The sequence below is a fragment of the Sprattus sprattus genome, assembly GCF_963457725.1.
Source record: "Sprattus sprattus genome assembly, chromosome: 5".
Classification (NCBI taxonomy): Eukaryota; Metazoa; Chordata; class Actinopteri; order Clupeiformes; family Clupeidae; genus Sprattus; species Sprattus sprattus.
In genome coordinates this window covers 9904136-9925042 of record NC_137924.1, presented here as the reverse complement: position 1 = coordinate 9925042, position 20907 = coordinate 9904136, and the positions used below count along the sequence as shown (strand labels likewise).

The following is a 20907-nucleotide window of genomic DNA, read 5'->3' as shown; positions in this document are numbered from 1 at the left end:
ACAATCAGGTTTAGAAATGTAAATAAAATGAACACCAACCCAGCTGCGTTCAAAATTGCTTGGCATGAATCGGCATTATTTAGACTCATTTCGTCGTTGTAGTGGGTTAGGAAATCGGGATTGCATCAGGAGTGGGATTGAAGAAGGAACGAATCGCAACGCAGATCGCGCTATCAGGTTTCTTGGGCCCCAAAAGGGGTGGGGTACTCCAGACAGAGGGGGAGGAGGAAAAGGGATTTGGGGATATTCTTTGTTTCCCCCGTATTTAGGAGCCTGCCTCTGTGAGGATGGTCACATGGTACCACATTGGACTGAATGGGTTAACAGAAGCGAACGCTTTTGTTCAATAAGGAGAAAGTGGCGAGACATTTCCAATATATTACTGTGGAACCCCACTATTGAAGAAAATCCTCAGCATAAGGACGGACTATTTTGTTTTAAGGTAACGTTAAGTCATACTTTTCGCCTTTCACGCAACGGCCTATGTTATTTAACTTGGGTAACGTTAGTAAGGAACCGAATTAAACTGCCAGTATGCGAGTAAGTGATTGACTGGTGATTGAAATGATGTAGCGTTCATTTCCAACAAATGTTTGTCAGCCGAGCGTAAAACTGGCAGCCTGCATTGCCTGTCGCATTAAAAAAAATGTTAAATGGTTGAAGTCAGCAATGGGAATGAAATTGCACGTTCGTTTGCACCAGGTTGAGGACAATAGTTAATGTTGTGAATCCTCTATAGGATTCGCGGGAGTTTGACACGGGAGTTTGGGGATCCAATTTGGGAAATGTATACATGTATTTCCGTGTTAAAAAGGGCACGTTTACATTTTCGTTAAGTCGTATATAAACCTATGGCACCTCTCCATCACCTCGTGGCTGATATAGTTGTTTTCTAAGAAACGCCGCATGCGTGAAAGATAATGCGAGCTCATTCCTCGGTTTTCCCAGGTAGGCTAGCACTAGCGTTACTTTTAGCCTACTAGTGGAGGCGACACGTTGCACTTTTCGGGGACAACGCTAGGAAGTTTGATTAACGACAAACATTTGCCCCTTTGCCAGCGTTGGCTGCGTCTTGAAGTTGATACACACTTCTGTACTTCAGTGTTGCTTTTTACATTCACTAAAGGTCGTATTAGCATTGCATAGGCATCTGTCCTCTACCACATTCCTGATTTGGAATCTGGAATCGTGGTCGCCCATCTTTGCAAATAACATACCTCAATAGATACCTGCTGTTTAGAGTTCAATCTTGCGGAACAAATCTTATTCGTTGTTAAATTCAAAATATCTGTCGGTAGTAAAGTTCAATGAGTAATGTTAAAAGTAACATCGTTAATGCCTAGCGGTAACAGTTAATGTTGAAGACACAACACTCTGGGAACCTAGTCTACAGAAAAGGATGCCACAGAATTAGCTGCGTGTAATATATTTTATTAACCCAATAATTAAAATCCTAGCAACTATTTTATCTCCCTTTTGTCAGAAACTGGAAGGCCGTTCAGACTCTTCTTTGCAACATTGTGAAGGTTTGTGCCTGGAGTAGAACCTCTCCCAGATGGAACTTAAAAAATACTTTCTGTTCTGGTGGGCCAATACAGCCACCCTGTTAAAAAAAACGGAAGCGCTGTTAGTTCTGCTGAAGTCCCACATAGGGTGTAGGTTATTTTGGAGTGGTGCGTTAGATCAAAGCTAGCCCTTTATGTGAATGGCTGCATTAAAGCTTTAATGGACGTTCCCTTCCTTGATTTGAGCTTAAACCGAAGTGTGAAAAGCTGGTCATCATTTACTTTTCAGGTTGGATTCAGTTTGGTGAAACACACAAGCTTCACCTTTTGTTAATGGAAATACGAAAGAACTCCCACCAGAGGAAATTAGTATCGCCCCCCTTGCCTCTCACACTGGCCCAAGTGTGAAGTAGCAACAGCTTGTAGTAAGAGGACACAGCTGGAACCAAGATGGGGCAGCATGGCGAGAGAGCTGTGGAGGGCCACATAACATGACTAAAAGGGAGCTGTGAGGTCTCTGCATGACTGCTGCAACCAAGTCATACAGTGAGGCTGAAAGAAGGGCTTGTTTTCACCCGGGATTACACATTGCATTTGGTTCTTGTCATATCTTTGGGTAGCAATGCTGATTGGGAACAAGATACGGGTTCGCAGGGGCAAACAGTGAACTAATGGAGTCTGTCTGGTTGACTGTTGAATCATTACATTTATATTTCGCATCAGGAGTTCATTTCTTTCCCTAGTCACAGCAGAATTTTTTTTTTTTATCTGTCCATTGCTGGTCTCTTACTCACTCATCTCTAAGTACTCTTTGGAAACAGTCATCCGTTGTTATGCCCGTCATGTCAGGCCTCAGCAGAGCAGGCACCCTCATAGCCCAGTGTCTGGCATGCTGCTGCATGTCTGCTCATTGAGAAGAGGGCACTGTTTCACAACCACCGTGGCCTTTGCGTGCCACACCACACTCTAGACTCCGGCGCCGACCCAGTAAGTAGTATCCGCTTGAAAACCAGAAGCAATGTTGTCCGAGGGCTCATAAGATACTGGTTGGTTTGTCCCGTTGAGCCTTGTGCTGGGAAAATGTTATGTGAACCTAGCCCCACGACCCGGGGGAGAATTCCAAGTGGATGGTTTAGTTATGAGACCTGGGTAAGTTAACTCAAGAGTAAGACCTGAAGATCATAAAATAAGAGTCCCATGGCTTTGTCTTGCTAGGAGAATGAAGCCATAGGTCTCTTCTATAAGCAGATTTTCCACTTACTCTGCATTGACTGGTCCATGTTTGTCACTAAACCATGTATGTGGAATCCTCCCATGGTGTTTGTCTCGATGTTAAACCGGGTGTGTTATTTTAGTGTAGGTTACCTGTTCATGCGCTCAGTTACTCCTACTGCCCAGTCTTCTAACATTCTCTCCTACAGTGACCATCTTAAATGGTCCTTTAGAGAGTACCTTCAAAATAAACAGTCTAGGAATTGACGGTACGTGGGAGTATTTTCTTTGGATCAGGTTGTTTTCAGCCTGAGTTAATCATTGTGCCTGTGGTTTTCCTCTTAATGTGCTCTGTGTGTGTTGCTCAGTATGGTCAACTTGTGAATGTGTTCTGGATGGCACCCGATGGGCCAACGGTTCTCCAAGATCTGGCAGTTTGGTGTGCGGTGAAGGCATTCTTGTCTTTGATGTTGGCACATAGCTGCGGATGGCATGGTGATGTAGTAACTAGTAAGTATGTGCTAAACCCCCAGGGGTCAGGATGCAGCTAATAGAGCCAGCCCCGCTTGCCCTCACAGCAGTTTGAAATCAGTGTCGGAATGTGGAGTTGAATGGCTTGGAGTTTATAGAAGCTTCTTAAGTTGATTTAAGAAGTTGAGAAGTCATGCCTTCTTTTGACTTTCCAGTGATTTAGGAATTTTCTTGTGACTCTATAATGAGCTGAACCTGCCTTGTGAGAAGTCACAGCTGCCAATTGCTATAGCTTGCCCTGTCACAGTCTAGTCGTTTGACTGCATATTACAATTGAGTATTCGAAAGCTGATTTAGAGATTTGAACCCCTGGTTTAAGATAGCCTTCCTCTGCCCAGCAATAGCCACTGAACCATGCCTGCTGCTCAGGTGCAATATGATTAAACTGTTATGGGAGTTTTCTGGGAGAGGTGTGAAAACAAAACAAAAAAACACCCAGGCTTAGGGCTGAGTCATTTGTATAGTCTTAGTCACCTTAGTGTTTCTCCAGCTGGGTGAACATGAAGCTTTGGGCTGTTTCTCACCTGTGAAAAAGTCTGTTCTTAGTCAGCTCTTCCTTAGTTCTCTTAAAGTTCCCTTCAATATTGTTCTTTCTCCTGTAATGAGGTATATCAGTCCTAGGTGTTAAATCAGTATTGTATACAACTTTTCATTTTTAGCCCCCACTTTAGCCCCCCATAGCCTCCTGAGCGCAGCATTGGCTCCCTCTAGTGGACTTAACAAACATAACTGTTTCCATCAGCTGAAGAAGGCTATTTCCAGGAGATGTTCACTTAGATTGTCACCAGAGCTTCATCCCACTTCATATGCCATGGAAACGATGGCAGTAATAGCTAAACTATTTATGCTTTGAATCCATAGCAACTCACCTTTAGCATGTGATCAGTGACCCACTGTGTGTCTAAGAGAAATACTCAGAAGCTGCTTTAAATCAACGTATGAAAATGAGGGAATTCTATGTCTGCAGAAAACACGACTGTGGGCCCATATTGTACTGATAAACGAAAAGTCTGCCGCCCCTGAAGCTAAATTAATAACTTGGCAATTAGCTTGGCTAATTTCATAACATGATTAAGATTTTAAGTGCAAACATGAGTCGTCCGAATTCTGGGGTGTGTCTGTAGGCGGATGTGTGAGTTCTGTGTATAAATGAGTACCTTCAAAGTACCACCTCAAACTTCCAAACTATTTCATATCGGCAAGACCTTCATCACAATAACCTCCATCACCTCTGGTGTAAACTGCTCTGTTTGTGACGGAAATGTGTTTGCTCTATTGTAGAACAATTAGTGAGCCCTGTGTGAATCTAATAAGGTATGGTTGAATCGGTATGAATTATGATGATAAAGAGTGACCTTAATTCTTTCATTCTCATCCAGGAATTACTCAAACCCATTTATGCTTGATTGGCAAACACAGGTATCCCTGTCCTCTCACGGCACGGTTGCTGATGCGCGAAAGCCCTTTTGCTGTGCTCGTTGCCCCATGAAATCAGGGTCCTGTGTGTCTGTTTGCCCTTTTGAGCAGCATATCTCCCCTCCTTACTGGTCTGGGAACTGTGAAGCTCAGTCAGAATCAGCAGGACCACAAACTCTAATGGTTTATAGTTTTCAACATGTAGGGGGCTTGCAGATTATTGAACGGAGGGCAAGGTTAATCAGCTGAGCCAATGCTGGTATATTAGGTGGGGTCCGGTTGAGTTATGTTTAGAGAAAAAAAGCTGCGTTGAATGCATATATATACCACGATTCAGTATTCTATGTTATGAAAAGAGCTGTTTGGGAGTTTTGAAGCCTAACTGTGTGTATCTGTTTGACCTGGCAGTGTTGAGAGGCCTCTCGATCCACCAGCACCATGAGCTGGAGCTTCCTGACGCGCCTCCTGGAGGAGATCTCCAACCACTCCACCTTTGTGGGGAAGGTGTGGCTCACCATGCTCATCGTCTTCCGGATCGTGCTGACGGTGGTGGGCGGGGAGTCCATCTACTACGATGAACAGAGCAAGTTTGTGTGCAACACGCAACAGCCCGGGTGCGAGAACGTGTGCTACGACGCCTTCGCACCGCTCTCGCACGTGCGGTTCTGGATCTTCCAGATCATCTCCATCAGCACGCCCACCATCATGTACCTGGGCTTCGCCATGCACCGCATCGCCCGAATGGACGACGGCGAGTACCAGTCACGGCCGCGCAAGCGCATGCCCATGGTCCACCGGGGGGCTGCACGCGACTACGAGGAGGCAGAGGACAACGGCGAGGAGGACCCTATGATCAACGAGGAGATCGAGCTTGAGAAGGAGAAGGACAAAGGGACCGAGAAGCCCTGCAAGAAGCACGACGGACGTAGACGGATTAAGAGGGACGGCCTGATGAAGGTGTACGTGATGCAGCTCCTGTTTCGCACCGGCTTGGAGGTTGCTTTCTTGTTCGGCCAGTACATCCTGTACGGTCTGGAGGTGATCCCGTCCTACGTGTGCACCCGCAGCCCATGCCCACACACGGTCGACTGCTTCGTGTCGCGACCCACCGAGAAGACCATCTTCCTCCTCATCATGTACGGCGTGAGCTGCCTCTGTCTGCTGCTGACCGTGCTGGAAATTCTACACTTGGGCATCAGCGGGCTCCGCGATGCCTTCCGCAGTCGCTCGGCGTCCCACAACCGCAGCCAAGTAGCCACGTCCAGCCAGCGGCCCTCCATCTGCCGGCAGGTGCCCAGCGCTCCGCCAGGCTACCACACAGCCGTCAAGAAGGGCGGCGGAAAGCTGCCCGCCGGCATGAAGCCATCCGACTTCGGAGATAACTTGGTCGACTCGGGCCGGGAGTCGTTTGACAACGAGACGTCGTCCCGAGAGCTGGATCGGCTGCGTCGGCACTTGAAGCTGGCCCAGCAGCACCTGGACCTGGCCTACCAGAACGGGGAGAGCAGCCCATCGCGGAGTAGCAGCCCGGAGTCCAACGGCACCGCCGTGGAACAGAACCGACTCAACTTTGCTCAGGAGAAACAGGGAGGAACCTGTGAAAAAGGTGAGTAGAATATTCTAATGGTGTCATGTACAACCAGAAATGGAATGATGATGCAATTACACTGCACTGATGACCATAGAACATTTTGAAGATGATATGAACGTCCACAAACCTCTCTGCTTTTCTTTTTACTTTAGGAATCAGAGCCTGAACTCCTCGAAGTCTTTCTCACCGTCTGCCAAAATGACCCCGTGGAGAAGGAGCGTGGACATGAACACATTCTGAGGGGACGTTTGTGGGGGCGTGAATGTGTCTGAGTGGTAAAAACAGTTTGTGTGTGTGTGTGTGTGTGTGTGTGTGTGTGTGTGTGTGCGCGCTGGTGGAGAGACTATTCTCACAGTATTATGGCAAGTCAAGACGAAGGAAACATGCCAAACCCTGGAAAGCAACATTGCCCAGCAGCCATACTTGAGAGCCAGTACGCCTGACTATCCAAAGTGCCCAAGAGCCAATGGTAGAGGAGCTGCTTTCAATACCTAAGTCTCATCCAGAAGGCCATTGTTCAGTACTTTAGACTTTTTTTAAGTGTCATAGTAATTGTTAGGCAGTTTTTTTTACCTCTCTTCTGGTGAAGTCGTGAGGTTTGCATCTCAAAATGCCTTAAACTTTAACTGGAGTTTACATTTTTTGTTGTCAATCCAAAAAAAAAAAAAAGAGCTAAAAGGCTGGACTTGGGTAGAGCCACATGGTCATTCAAGTATATGTTTGTCATAGGACAAAGGTCATTTCTGTTTAGTCTAGAGAACCAAGGTGAGTATATGCTTATTAGCTGTGATCTGGTACGAAACGTGGCGTTTCTAAAGCAGATGGTGACTCTTTCTCCCACTCCCCCCTGTAAGGAAGGACAAAGATAACTGGTGGTTCACTCCAACAGGGAACAGCATCCTGTGATGCACATAAGAGCATCTTTTGTTTTTGTTTTTGTCTTTTTTATTTTTTTAAAACCTCGGTTACCATGGCCTTTGTTACATCTTGTGTAAGGAAGCCACGTTTTGGTGCCTTTGTCCAAAATGAATGAATCAAAAAAACCTGGGAAATGCTTGAAATACTTGTGAATCTTAATGTTAAACTGAAGTTTCTGAGCTGTTCGTGACATATTTCTTATCTTTTGTACGATTTTCTTTCCTTTTTTTTGTATATGAGGAGCATATCTGTCGACTGTATCCCAATATGAACATAAAAAGCTTTTGATAGGTTCAAAGTCAGGAGTCTGTTCGGACATTAGTTTTCTTTTCATGAGTTCCCCTATTTCAGAACGGTCTTTCATCGTATGATGGTTCACATGTGCCAGTTATGCCCAGGTGTTTAGTGTGATGCAGCTGCCTGTCTTGTAAATTAAAAGCACTAGGAAGAATAACAGGGGAGCAAGCCATATGCCTGGTGTATTGACTTCCTTGGTCATTTTGTATGTATACCTGATTAATTAAGTGTTTCTATGCAACACCATTATAAAATAATATGTGCTCCATCTTTAATATCGGTACTTGACCTGCGGCAATATACATTGTGTATCTGGCAACAGCAAAGCTTGACACAATATGACACGGGCAATAAAGAAGATCTAGGAAAAGAAACATTAGAAGCTATTGGTTCATTGATACATTTCATCACGTTTGTCAGCCTTGAGGCAACAATGTCATCTCATGGTATTTTTGATATTTGTCCTGTTTTTTCTAAATACCTTTTGTACAAATAGTATTTTTTTTGTGCGGTTTCAAGAATTAAATAACACTTTTGAACTCTGTGTAGTGTTATTTTTTTCACATCTGAATATTTGGCTGCTTTGACAATGTGATGTGCCATGTGTGTGACTTTTATCAAGCTTATCACCAAGGGGATGACCTGGGCAGATTCACTGGGCTGAAAGAAAAAAAAAAAGCAAATTAACCAATCCACTGACTCATTGAGATTTTCCCTTTTCATTGAAGCTATTCACTGAGGACTTAATTGTGAGTCATTATGCTGTTACCATGTAGTTGTCATGCGTTCTAGGTAAATTGAATCAGCATATCTCTTGGAATTAGGGTCTCTATCTGAGGGCAGAGTCTAAGCAAGGTGCAGTAAAACATTAGTTGCAACCACAGGTTATATTGCATGGTCATTTCATTATCACTTCACATGTGTCTGCAAATTATGGCTATAAATTGTGCGTGAGAGCTGTGTGTCTTCATTCCTGCTGTAGGAAAATGAAGATGCTGCTAAGGATCCTATTTTTGGGCATACTGAGTTCTTGGGGTTGTAGCAGTGAAACGGAAAACCAAAATGAGTTCATGCTTCTCGCAGGGCCTTTGACCAACAACCTGCTGAAGGACCTTAGCACAAATCATGCAGCCAGTCAATCTTGGGTTTCAGGAGTTTTGGAAAGGGATCATATCTTTGACTGCAGTCACACGCTACCCTCCCAGATTATTGACCACTTCCAGTACCTTCAGAGCCGGGGGGTGACACACTTTAAGGTGCCGCTCTCCTGGTCTCACCTCCTTCCCACAGGAGACCCAAGCCAGCCCCATCAGGACACCGTGAGGTGCTACAGGACCCTTCTGGAGCAGCTGACTGAATCAGGCCTGCAGCCTCTGGTGGTCCTGCACCGCTCGACTGTTCCAGAGGGCCTCAGAACCACACTTGGGGACTGGGAGAGTCCTGAGCTGCCAGAGGTCTTTGAGCGTTATGCAGAATTTGTGTTCTCAGAGTTTGGAGATCTGGTCCAGTCCTGGATCACATTCAGTCAAATTGACGAGTTGAAGGGAGATGGATCCGTCCAAAATGTCCTACGAGCTCATAACAGTGTGTACCAGCTCTACCACAACATGTTCAGTGAGAAAGGTAAAAATATGTGTTTTATCATCTGTGATACTCAGGTATCCTCTCTAATGATCACTCTTCGTGCTTAGCTAAATACTGAAAGAGATAAGCCTTATTATATATTTGTCTAATAATGTATCATAATTCCATGTCTTTCTTGACACTTCTATAGATTTGTTTTTGTATTTTTGTAAAACAATTCTGCCTGAATTTAACGCAATTTTCAAGTATAACGATTTCCATGTATAATAGAATTGTCTAGTACTCCATTCTCTTTATAGTTAGTTAGACTGACATTGGATTAAGGGGTGCATCCAAGGTCTTTCTCTCGGATTCGTATAGTTCGAAAGCTGTCTAGAAACGTATACAATTCAACCATATACAGCAATCATACTTTGCCTTCATCAGGTGGTCAAGTTTCTCTGGGCTTGAAGGCCGATGACTTTGGTGCTGTTTTTCAACGCAACACTATACCCATGGTATGACCAACATCCTGCAGAGATCTGTCATGTGTACGATGTCATACATCTTTGAAGCGTCTGTCAAACCTATCAAACTATTTAGCTGGCACTTAGGAATATGTTTTTTACTGTGATAAAAAGATCCTGGCTAATAAAAAAAGATGTGTCAAAAAATGTCTAACATTGTGACATTTACATGTGACATGGCACTGTGACATGACTGACATATTTGAGTTTATTGTCATTAAAAATGTTTTACTCAGGTTTCCATGGATTTTCTATCTGTATGTGCCGAATATGACTGTACCACTAGATCAAGTCTGTTACAAAAGCTGACAGATATACAGGTAACTTACTATTGTATCTAAATATAGATTTAGACAAATAACACGTCTTGCAATTATTCATAATGAAAACAAGGTACAGTCCACTGTTCCATTGTTTCAGATGGTCACTCGAGGCCATCCGGTCCTAATCTACGACCTGGACATCAGACAGTGCTCAAAAGAAGAAGAGTTCCAGCCTCTGATCAGCGTGTTAGGAGGTACTATAACCCCTTTGTACCATCCCTATTCACCTGTATAAAGGAGAGAGTTCAGCAAGATAACACACAAACACAAAAGATTACAGAGGTTCTGAGTAAAGTGAAGGAACAGAGATGATAGTGAGATAGAGATAGAGCGAGATAGTGAGAGGCGAGAGTTTTCCTCTCAAGTTGAACCTTCTGACCTGGTTGCCCTCAAATGTTTTTTTGGGTCATTGATTTTGAGTAACAATTTGATTTCACAGTATATTTTCAATATTCTGTACACTGTAACATATTATTCCAGACAGAAGTTATTAGCCCCATTTTTGCAATAACATGCAATGCATTCACAGCCATGAGGAATTTGGCTAGCCTATACCTAGTGTGTATCTCATCTTGTTGGGTCACACTGCAATCATGTTGCTTCATTGAAAATCGAATCATTTTATTGCTTCACAATAGGCACATGATGACCACAATCATATAGATTTAGACTAAGATAACAGGTGGTGATAAAGATGAACTTTAATGTTTCTGATCTGGTAGTGAATCCATTAACTGGTGTAATGCTTTAACTATAGTGGAGAGTCATACATTAATTATGTTGTTATGTTTTAAGCTTTACAGAACAGAGATTCGGCAATCCGGGGCTGTGACATCACTGACTTATTTAGAACATTAGAAGAGGACCGGCCGATAAGGTGAAAGAAGTCAAACAAAAAACATTACACCATACCAAATGAATCTGGATTGTTATTTTCATCCAGTGTACAGACCTTACAATTTGTTATCTTTATCTTTACCCATTCTACTGACATTTTAGCCACAATGAAGCCTCAACAGTCGATAAGTCTGAGATGAGAAGACTGTCATCCAAGTATGAAGAAGTGTGGAAGAGCTTTAGCTCTCAGTCCCCGTCTGAACGTGATGACTTTCTGATTGGATCATTTCCTGAGGGCTTTCAGTGGGCCGTCTCCAGTGAGTCCTTTAAAGTGGAGGGGGGCTGGTCTGAACATGGCAAAGGGGAGACAATATGGGACCGTTTTGGACACCAGGGCCATGTGTTTGATAACCAGACTGCTGATCTGGCTTGTGACAGCTACAACAAGGTGGACGTTGATGTGCACCTGCTCAGAGGTCTTCTCACCAACAACTATCAGTTTTCTATCTCTTGGGCCCGAATCTTCCCTACTGGCCACAGGGGGAGCCTGTCAGAGAGAGGAGCCCTTTATTACGACAAACTGATCAACACTCTCCTCCAGTCAGGCATAGAGCCTGTTGTTACCCTTTATCACTGGGACCTTCCTCAGGCCTTACAGGACAATGGAGGCTGGACGAATCCCACCATTGTGGAGGCATTCAAAGACTTTGCTGACTTCTGCTTCTCTAGATTTGGAGACAGAGTAAAGACCTGGAACACCTTCAGCAGTCCTTGGGTGGTGAGCCACTCTGGCTATGGCTCTGGTGAGCATGCACCAGGAGTCAAGGACCCAGTTGTTGCATCTTATCAGGTAAACAACTAAAACAGTTTCTGCTTTAAAGGTGCAATTCATGATTATTATCCATTATAAAACAATTGGGTTCTATCGCGTTATTTAGCTGTTTCTGATTGGACGAGAGTCGTTCCATGAGTTGGATTATCAACTGCGGCCTCGGTGGCTACGGCCGAACTCCACCCGTGGGATTATCCCTTACCTACCCCACTCTCACTCGTGCTATATTGCTTAATTACATCATGGTCTGTCAAATTCAGTAAAATGATCTCCTTCTGTTCTGTATGTGCTGGGAAACAAAGAGGCTCAAACAGAGTCAAACACTATTTCAGCCAATCAACAATGTTGCTTCAGGAGTACGGAAGGGAGGGCTGAATATGATTGGCTGTTGATATGAAATCAATAACCTTCTGCCAGGATTGACAACTTTACCTTTATTAAGGAGAGTACCTTGATTAAAGAGTGTAGATTACAGTGCATAATGAAATGTTTGTCTCCTTGTAGGTGACCCACAACATCCTTAAGTCCCATGCTGAGGCCTGGCATGTCTACAGTGATAAGTACAGGAAGCAGCAGGGTGGAAGAGTAGGCATTGCTCTGAACTCAGACTGGGCAGAACCTCTGAACGCCTCCATTCCTCAGGACCTTGAGGCAGCTGAGCGCTACATGAACTTCATGCTGGGCTGGTTTGCACACCCCATATTTGTGGATGGAGACTATCCAGTTATACTCAAGAGTCAGATTGAGCAGAAAAAGCAAGAATGTCAGCCTGCTGAGGTAGCAAGACTCCCTGTGTTCACAGAAGCTGAGAAACAGCGGATCAAAGGAACTGCTGATTTCTTTGGGCTCAACCACTACACCTCCCGCCTTATCAATGAGAGTAGGGGAAGCTGTGTTCCAGGACCTCATGGTGTTGGAGACTTCCAGTCTCATGTTGACCCCAACTGGCCAACCATAGACTCCGACTGGATTCGCCCAGTGCCGTGGGGGCTTCGCCGTCTGCTCAACTACATCTCATCACAGTACACATCTGTCACCAAAGTGCCCATATACATTACTGGAAATGGGATGCCAACATATTACAATGGTGAACGCTTCAATGACACCGAACGTGTAAACTTCCTGAAGAGTTATATAAATGAGGCAATGAAAGGTAAGCATGATAGATGTTTGATCCATTTCATAAACTTGTAGATAAAAAATACATATTTGTTTTTTGGACTGAGCAACAATTTTTCTATTCAGCTGTTCTTATTGATGGAGTCGACGTGCAGACGTACACTGTTCAGTCATTAATGGATGGTTTTGAGGGTCCACAAGGCTATAGCCAAAGGTTTGGCTTGCATTATGTTAACTTTAAAGACATGAACAGACCCCGAACCCCCAAAGCATCTGCATACTTCTACTCCCATGTAGTTCAAATGAATGGCTTTGAAAACATTCAGTCAAGACCAGTCTCATATTTTCCAAAGTTAATGACAACAAAGCGCCTAGGCCTGTCTCCATCAGAGGTCCCCTCCAGATCCAAAGTGGTTTGGGAAAACTTTTCACATCAAACTAAGTTCCAAAGGAAAATGTACCACTACGGAACGTTCCCCGATGGATTCCAGTGGGGCGTCTCATCCTCAGCCTATCAGATCGAAGGTGCGTGGAACACGGATGGAAAAGGACCAAGTGTGTGGGATACATTCACTCAGAAGCCTGGGAGCATCCCAAACAACGATACCGGTGATATTGCATGTGACAGTTACAATAAGGTGGAAGAGGATCTCTACATGCTAAGGGCTCTGAGAGTGAAGTCCTATAGATTTTCTTTGTCTTGGTCAAGAATATTTCCAAATGGTAGGAATACCTCTGTGAATCAGAAGGGAGTAGACTATTATAACAGGCTCATCAATGGTCTCCTCACCCATAACATCACTCCAATGGTGACTCTCTACTACTGGGACCTTCCTCAGGCTCTACAGGATATTGGTGGATGGGACAATGTCAACATGATTGACACCTTCAATGACTTTTGTGACTTCTGCTTCTCCACCTTTGGGGATAGAGTCAAGTTCTGGAACACATTCAACCAACCTTATACTATTGCATGGTCTGGTTATGGACTGGGTCAGGTTCCTCCCAATGTTAGAGATCCAGGAGTCGCCCCTTACAGAATTGCTCACACTCTTCTTAAAGCCCACGCAAAAGTATATCACACCTATAGTGACAAATACAGGGAAACCCAAGGAGGACTGGTGTCTATTAGCTTGAATGCTGATTGGGTTGAGCCAAAAGACCCCAACGCACCTCGAGAGATAGCAGCTGCTGACCGTGCTCTCCAGTTCCAACTGGGCTGGTTCGCCCATCCCATCTTTAAAAATGGTGACTATCCTGATGCCATGAAGTGGCAAGTTGGCAACAAGAGTGACCTTCAGGATCTAGACATGTCAAGACTACCAACTTTCACTGATCAGGAGAAGGCATATATACAAGGGACTGCTGATTATTTCAGCATCAATGCTTATACTACAAAAGTGGTTCGTCATGTAACAACCAGACTGTCTCCTCCATCATATGAAACTGACCAGGACCTGGGCAAGGAGGAAGAGGAGGATTCTCAGCCAACTGCTCTGAAAGAGCAGAAGGCTGTAGCGTTTGGACTAAGAAGACTTCTTAACTGGATAAAGGAGGAGTACGGCAACCCTGATATTTACATCACCGAAAATGGAGTGGCTACAGACTCTAGCATCACAGATGATGACACAGACAGAATATTCTTCTACAAGACATACATAGATGAAGCCCTAAAAGGTACAACTATTAACTTAATAGTATTTTTCAATTATACATGAAATACACATTTGGTCTTAAATTGAGTTAGTTGCACTAGTGTGAATGTATGCTTTTGATGTGGGGGGGTTTTAGCACACAACCTGGATGGAGTGAAAGTGAAAGGATACGCAGCCTTTTCACTCATGGATTCCTTTGAGTGGCTGAATGGCTATCAAGTGGGATTCGGACTTCATCACGTTGACTTCGAACAACCCTTCCTTCCAAGGACGCCAAAGCGATCGGCTCACTACTATTACCAGATCATCAAGGATAATGGCTTCCCACTACCCGATGAGGAGAAAATGATCTATGGTCATTTCCGTGAAGGCTTTGCCTGGAGCACGGCAACAGCATCATATCAGGTGACTGAGGCTTCTAGTCTTGTTGTTTAATGTCTTGTTGTGCATATTTGTATGATTGGAATACTTTCCAGAGATAATATTGCCTCTTTCTTTGTTAGATTGAAGGTGGCTGGAGGTCAGATGGGAAGGGTCTAAGTATCTGGGACCAGTTTGCTCATACACCATTAAGGCTGTGGGATGATGTCACTGGAGATATTGCCTGTGATAGCTTCAACAAGATCGCAGAAGACGTAGACATGCTTAAAAGACTGAAAGTGAACCATTACAGGTTCTCCATCTCGTGGCCCAGGGTTCTGCCTGATGGGACCACCAGTTTCATCAACAAGCCCGGACTAGACTACTATCACCGTCTGGTGGACGCACTGCTGGCTGCTAACATTAAGCCCCAGGTCAAGCAACTTTGACATTTATTTTTTAACACCTACATTTTATTGAGACAAATGACAAAATAAAATAAAAATGTGTTGATAAATAAATGGAGGGTGATATCATAAATAAGAATGGAAGTCTTTGATTTCAACAAAAAATTCTTTCCTACATTTACATGGGGGGGGGGGGGGGGGGGGGGGGGGGGGGGAGTAGTTTTGCTGTTGCTGCATAGCTTTTCGACATAAATAAGACAACACTATTGAATACATGTATTAATGCCACAGGTGACGCTGTACCACTGGGATCTGCCTCAGGCACTGCAGAAGAAGCGTGGCTGGGAGAATGACACTATAGTGCAACGGTTCAAAGAGTATGCTGATGTCGTTTTTGACAGCTTAGGAGATAAAGTGAAATTTTGGATCACCATTAATGAGCCTTACAATGTGGCCAATGTTGGTCATGGATATGGGAGTGCTGCTCCGGGTATGATACTTTTTTAATGATACACAAATACTACAGTATATCAATATGATTATAAAGAGCAAAAGTTTAGTGAGAATAACCTCTGCTGATGAAGTCTGTTGTGTATGTGGGGTAATTAATAAGGTGTCTTCTCTTCTTATCTTAGGCATAAGCTTCAGACCAGGCACCGCACCATATATTGTGGGCCATAACCTCCTGAAGGCCCATGCTGAAGCCTGGCATCTCTACAATGATAAGTATCGTGCTAAACAGGGTGGGGTCATCTCCATTACCATCAATTCAGACTGGGCCGAGCCCCGCAACCCTTACAAGCAGGAGGACATTGATGCAGCCAGACGTGTGGTCCAGGTGAGTTTGGGTGCCATGTGTCACTCCAAGACTGAAAACACACAGGAGACACAATCTCGACGATTAAAAAAAAAAAAAAAAAGATGTCTAATTATGTTTTCACCCTTTTAGTTTTATATTGGCTGGTTTGCTCATCCTGTGTTCAATGGAGACTATAATGATGTCATGAAATCAATCATTCGAGAGAGGAGTTTAGCTGCTGGCCTGCCCAAATCAAGGTTTGACCGTTATTAAAACTACATTTTAGTTGAAAATTTTACTTCCAGTGTGAAACGTTAAACACATAAATGCTTATTGTTATGTAACCTAAATGTATAATTTTACAGACTCCCTGAGTTCACTCCTGACGAAGTCAAAAGAGTTAAAGGTACCTATGATTATTTCGGATTCAACCACTATACAACTGTCCTGGCTTTCAAAGTGGACTACAAGGGTCTTCAGCACTATGATGCAGACAGGTGAGCCTTCACCTTGCACTCTGTTCATCAGTTTCAGCATAGTTAGTTTCAGTTCAGTATTCAGTAGTATAGTTTTCTGAAAGGCATGGTTAACGGAAAAGTCATTCACACTATATGTAGTATAATTTACTGAAAGGCATGGTTAACGGAAAAGTCACACACTATCTGTAGTATAATTAACTGAAAGGCATGGTTAACGGAAAAGTCACACACTATCTGTAGTATAATTAACTGAAAGGCATGGTTAACGGAAAAGTCACACACTATCTGTAGTATAATTAACTGAAAGGCATGGTTAACGGAAAAGTCACACACTATCTGTAGTATAATTAACTGAAAGGCATGGTTAACGGAAAAGTCATTCACACTATCTGTAGTATAATTAACTGAAAGGCATGGTTAACGGAAAAGTCATTCACACTATATGTAGTATAATTTACTGAAAGGCATGGTTAACGGAAAAGTCACACACTATCTGTAGTATAATTAACTGAAAGGCATGGTTAACGGAAAAGTCACACACTATCTGTAGTATAATTAACTGAAAGGCATGGTTAACGGAAAAGTCACACACTATCTGTAGTATAATTAACTGAAAGGCATGGTTAACGGAAAAGTCACACACTATCTGTAGTATAATTAACTGAAAGGCATGGTTAACGGAAAAGTCATTCACACTATCTGTAGTATAATTAACTGAAAGGCATGGTTAACGGAAAAGTCATTCACACTATCTGTAGTATAATTAACTGAAAGGCATGGTTAACAGAAAAGTCATTCACACTATCTGTAGTATAATAAGTGAAAAGCGTGATTAACGGAAAAATCATTCACAGTATTTGTATGCTTCTCTAGAGGGGCTGGCACCATCGCAGACCGGTCATGGTTGGACTCTGGCTCTAGCTGGCTGAAGGTTACTCCACCTGGATTCAGAAAAATTTTGAACTTTATCAAGGAGGAGTATGGAGACCCTCCCATTATCATCACAGAGAATGGCATCTCTGAACGCGGCCCAGTGAACCTTAACGATGCCCACAGAAGCCACTACTATGAGAATTATATCAATCAAGCACTGAAAGGTTAGAACACGTTCATATTAACCATTTCAAATGTCTGTGACTTTCGGTTGACAATGAGAAATATAAAGATTTAGGGTATATCATATTCTCTACACCTGCATACAATGATGTCACTCCAAATATAATATCTATGTATGATACATTAAGAAATGTTACTTAAAAGTAAGTACGTGTGTTAATAAGTGTAAATAAAAGTAAGATGGGGGTGATAAGGGGTCCTAAGGAGAATACTTGAAAAAGTTGCTGTTCTTTTACAGCTTACTTGATTGACGGGGTTAACATCAATGGCTACACTGCCTGGTCTCTTATGGACAACCTGGAGTGGGCCGCTGGCTTTGAAGAGAAGTTTGGCCTGTTCTATGTGAACCGCTCCGATGCCTCACTGCCCCGGCTGCCCAAGGAGTCTGTGAAGCACTATGGAACCATCATCACCTGCAATGGCTTCCCTGACCCATCTCAGGGCCCTCACCCTTGCCTAGGCCCTGACCCAGAAGGTAAAATATCATGAACACAAGACACACACAATGCCAAATAGTTGGATACAAAGTAGGTTACTCTTTGTCTAAAACTTCCTTGCCACCTCAGGAACCATGATGCCTCCCCTTCCATTTTAGATCCATTGTGTGATCATCTTCAATTGATTTGTTTTCCTGCCCCCATAGGAACGAGTGCACCTACCACCCCCCCTCCTTCAGTGGTGTCGTTTCTGGGCATGGCGGTGTCTCTACCTGATGCAGAGGTGGCTCTGAACATCCTCTTCAGCCTCTCCATCATCGCTACTGCAGCGGCTGCTCTGATTACCTACGGCTGCCTCAAGGCTACCAGGAGATCAAAACAGCCTTCAGGTGAAAGCATCACCCTGAAGAACAGATTCTGAGTCGATATGCTATACAAGTGTATTTACGATACTTGTATATTATTTTATTTTATTTTATTTTCATTACTTGTACAGAGCAGTTTTATATTTTTTGTTTTATCAGGCAAGGAAGAGTGTACATTTTTGAATTTGGTTTAGGGTAATGCAAAATAACTTTTTTATGAAAATTCTGTTTTATGTATTTTTAATGACAAAGCTGTGGAAACAACTATCTGCTGTTCAATTGTTGCAATATTATAGCTATTATTTCTAACACAATCTTTTTCATCCTTTGAATTCTGAATATCTATACAATACATGACAGTAAATATGTTACTGAAAATGTTGCAAAGTAGCATTTTTCTGTTGGTAGAATTACACTTACCAATTCTGGCCATATCAAAGCTAAATCACTGCTTAAAACTACTCTATTGTAGTGATAATATGTGTTTGATGTTATATGGCATGTGGCAATAAAGGTCTGAATGTGAACTTCTGCTTTTCTTGTTTGAGTGCATACTATAAGCCACACTTAAAAAGAGAAGCATGTACGTATCTTGTTGCATGTTGTTGCCAGCCACTATGATGTGCTAAGACAGGGATATTTCTTGAAACTTGATTGCATGTTGTACACCCCACAGAACAAAAACTGTTGTGACAATGATTATACACTTAAATAAATCATGTCCTGGGTTTGAAAACAAGGACAGGGTTTATGGCTGCTTAAAAGTGGGAGCTTGTCTGTACATGCCATGACCTCTGAGCAGAATTTAGATTTTTATCAGGACTGACCAGGCTGAAGGTAATGGGAACGTAATGAGTCCAGAGTCTTTGTGATTATTTAACCATTATCAACCTCAGTGCAATAAAGTACAGTGCAATGGGATGCTAATTCATGATTATGCAACACAGGGCTTGTGGAGTGCATGCTATGTTGTGCATAGCTATAAATTGTGTGCTGACTGGACAATGTTGTAACTATTCACACAACATGCACACGAGGACACAGAGGTGCTACAGGACCTTTCTGGACCCTTCTCAATAGGGTGTCTCATGTGCACCTTAATTCAGTGTGATACTTAGTGTGAACAGGTAGGTGGTAACTCCTGCTATGCTCTAGGCCTGTCGCACCTCCACCGGTGCCCATTGGGCTATCTTCGGGGTCATCAGCTGAGGACCACGTTCACGGATGTTTCGCCCTTTATCTCGGAACATCTCCTGGTGGCGGGGCAGTGGACAGGGACGTCTCCCAGTCACCCCCCGCAGCTAGCCTTCCTCAGGAATTGCTGACTCCCCATGCCTTGTCCCGCCTCCTTAACCAAAGCCAAAAACTTGCCTTTTCAGCCCTAGCTATTTTAGAAGGCGAGTCATTGAGCTTCCCACAAACCCCTTGTGCCAACCTCCACTAGAAAGAGTTGCATACTCCAACCGCTCTCCCTGCACTCCGCAAACAGGCCAGAGTACTTTGCCCTCTTCCTTTCGTGGGCTCCCTCCATCCCCTCCTCCCATGGCACAGTCAGCTCCACAAGCAGCACAGACCTCTCCGTCTTGGCCCACAGCACCACATCTGGCCTCAGTGTGGTGCTGCAGATCTCCCCCTTCGGAAGTGGAGCTGCCTGCCCAAGTCCACCTCCATTCTCCATTCCACTCCTGGCGACAGAAGGGAGGATGCTGGTCTCCTTCTGACCAGGGATACTTGTTCTGTTCATAAATACTTCTCATGGGATCCCGGGGAACCTTCGATAAACAAAGGGTTTTTGTCCTTGAATGAGGCCCTGTACGCATTTATAATGTTTAATCTTAACCCGTTTACACAACTGCACGTTTATGTATTTATGCTTATGTATTTTGCTGTTCCTCCAGAATATTGTCAAAAACTACTAAACCAATTTAATGTTTACCTAAAATAAACTTCACAGACAGTATGTCTCTAGAAAGCAAAAAGTATAATCTAATCACATGACCTTCCACCAGTGAAATTGCTCATGTTTATCAGATAAAGGCAATAAACACAATGACACGTGTATTTGAAGTATATTTATCACATGTGTTATGAATGCCTGCCTGCCTGCCTGGCTTTATGGCAGAGAATAGGGATTATGAAATGCTTTGTCTATTTTCCACAATATTTTATACAAAACATCTCCTAATGTCTCTGAGTGAGATAGAGATAGATACAGATATTATTAACTGATTCTTTTGATGTAATTGGCTGATGCACAATCCCTGAACATTGATCATATAACTACTGTGTCTTAAATATTAAAACTGGATTCAGTAAGATCTTGAATTAAGAATAGATGACCCCTTCACATATATCAGAAAGAATAGCATCTCAGAACAAGGTCCAATCAATCTGAATGATGCTTCAAGGATTAACTACTATGAGAACTGCATTAACACTGCCATGAATGTCTGTTACATTATCAAGGCCCTTGCTAGAAGCAATACAGATGCCATGTGCTGAATGTCTGATCAATTTAGTGTCCATGAGGATGAGGACCAGTATGCTTCTGCAATGTGTCTACATTTTCAGCATACTTGGCTACTCAGCTTAGACCCTACTGGACAACCGTGAGTGGG

At 43.3% G+C, this 20907-nt stretch overlaps 2 protein-coding genes across 2 annotated transcripts; both read left to right on the top strand.

The window, feature by feature from the left end:
- The first annotated feature begins 305 nt into the window (after nucleotides 1–305).
- Nucleotides 306–7293, top strand: gjc4b (gap junction protein gamma 4b). Its single transcript, XM_080839522.1, has 3 exons — nucleotides 306–442; nucleotides 5073–6270; nucleotides 6408–7293. The coding sequence occupies exons 2-3, from the start codon at nucleotides 5103–5105 to the stop codon at nucleotides 6419–6421; spliced, it is 1182 nt and encodes a 393-aa protein (XP_080695648.1). The 5' UTR covers nucleotides 306–442; nucleotides 5073–5102; the 3' UTR covers nucleotides 6422–7293.
- Nucleotides 7294–8456: 1163 nt separating this feature from the next.
- On the top strand, nucleotides 8457–18345 carry LOC308365898 (lactase/phlorizin hydrolase-like; the record flags this gene model as incomplete). Its single annotated transcript, XM_080839516.1, has 17 exons — nucleotides 8457–9093; nucleotides 9481–9551; nucleotides 9797–9880; nucleotides 9981–10077; nucleotides 10679–10760; nucleotides 10883–11570; nucleotides 12057–12705; nucleotides 12798–14348; nucleotides 14463–14731; nucleotides 14830–15120; nucleotides 15385–15583; nucleotides 15729–15931; nucleotides 16043–16149; nucleotides 16258–16389; nucleotides 17245–17468; nucleotides 17726–17962; nucleotides 18131–18345. 17 exons carry the CDS (start codon nucleotides 8457–8459, stop codon nucleotides 18343–18345), a joined length of 5736 nt encoding a protein of 1911 aa, XP_080695642.1.
- Between the last annotated feature and the right edge of the window lie 2562 nt (nucleotides 18346–20907).

Bases quoted from the DNA above. Each gene is read 5' to 3' on its own strand.
- gjc4b (XM_080839522.1), top strand. From the start codon at position 5,103: ATGAGCTGGAGCTTCCTGACGCGCCTCCTGGAGGAGATCTCCAACCAC.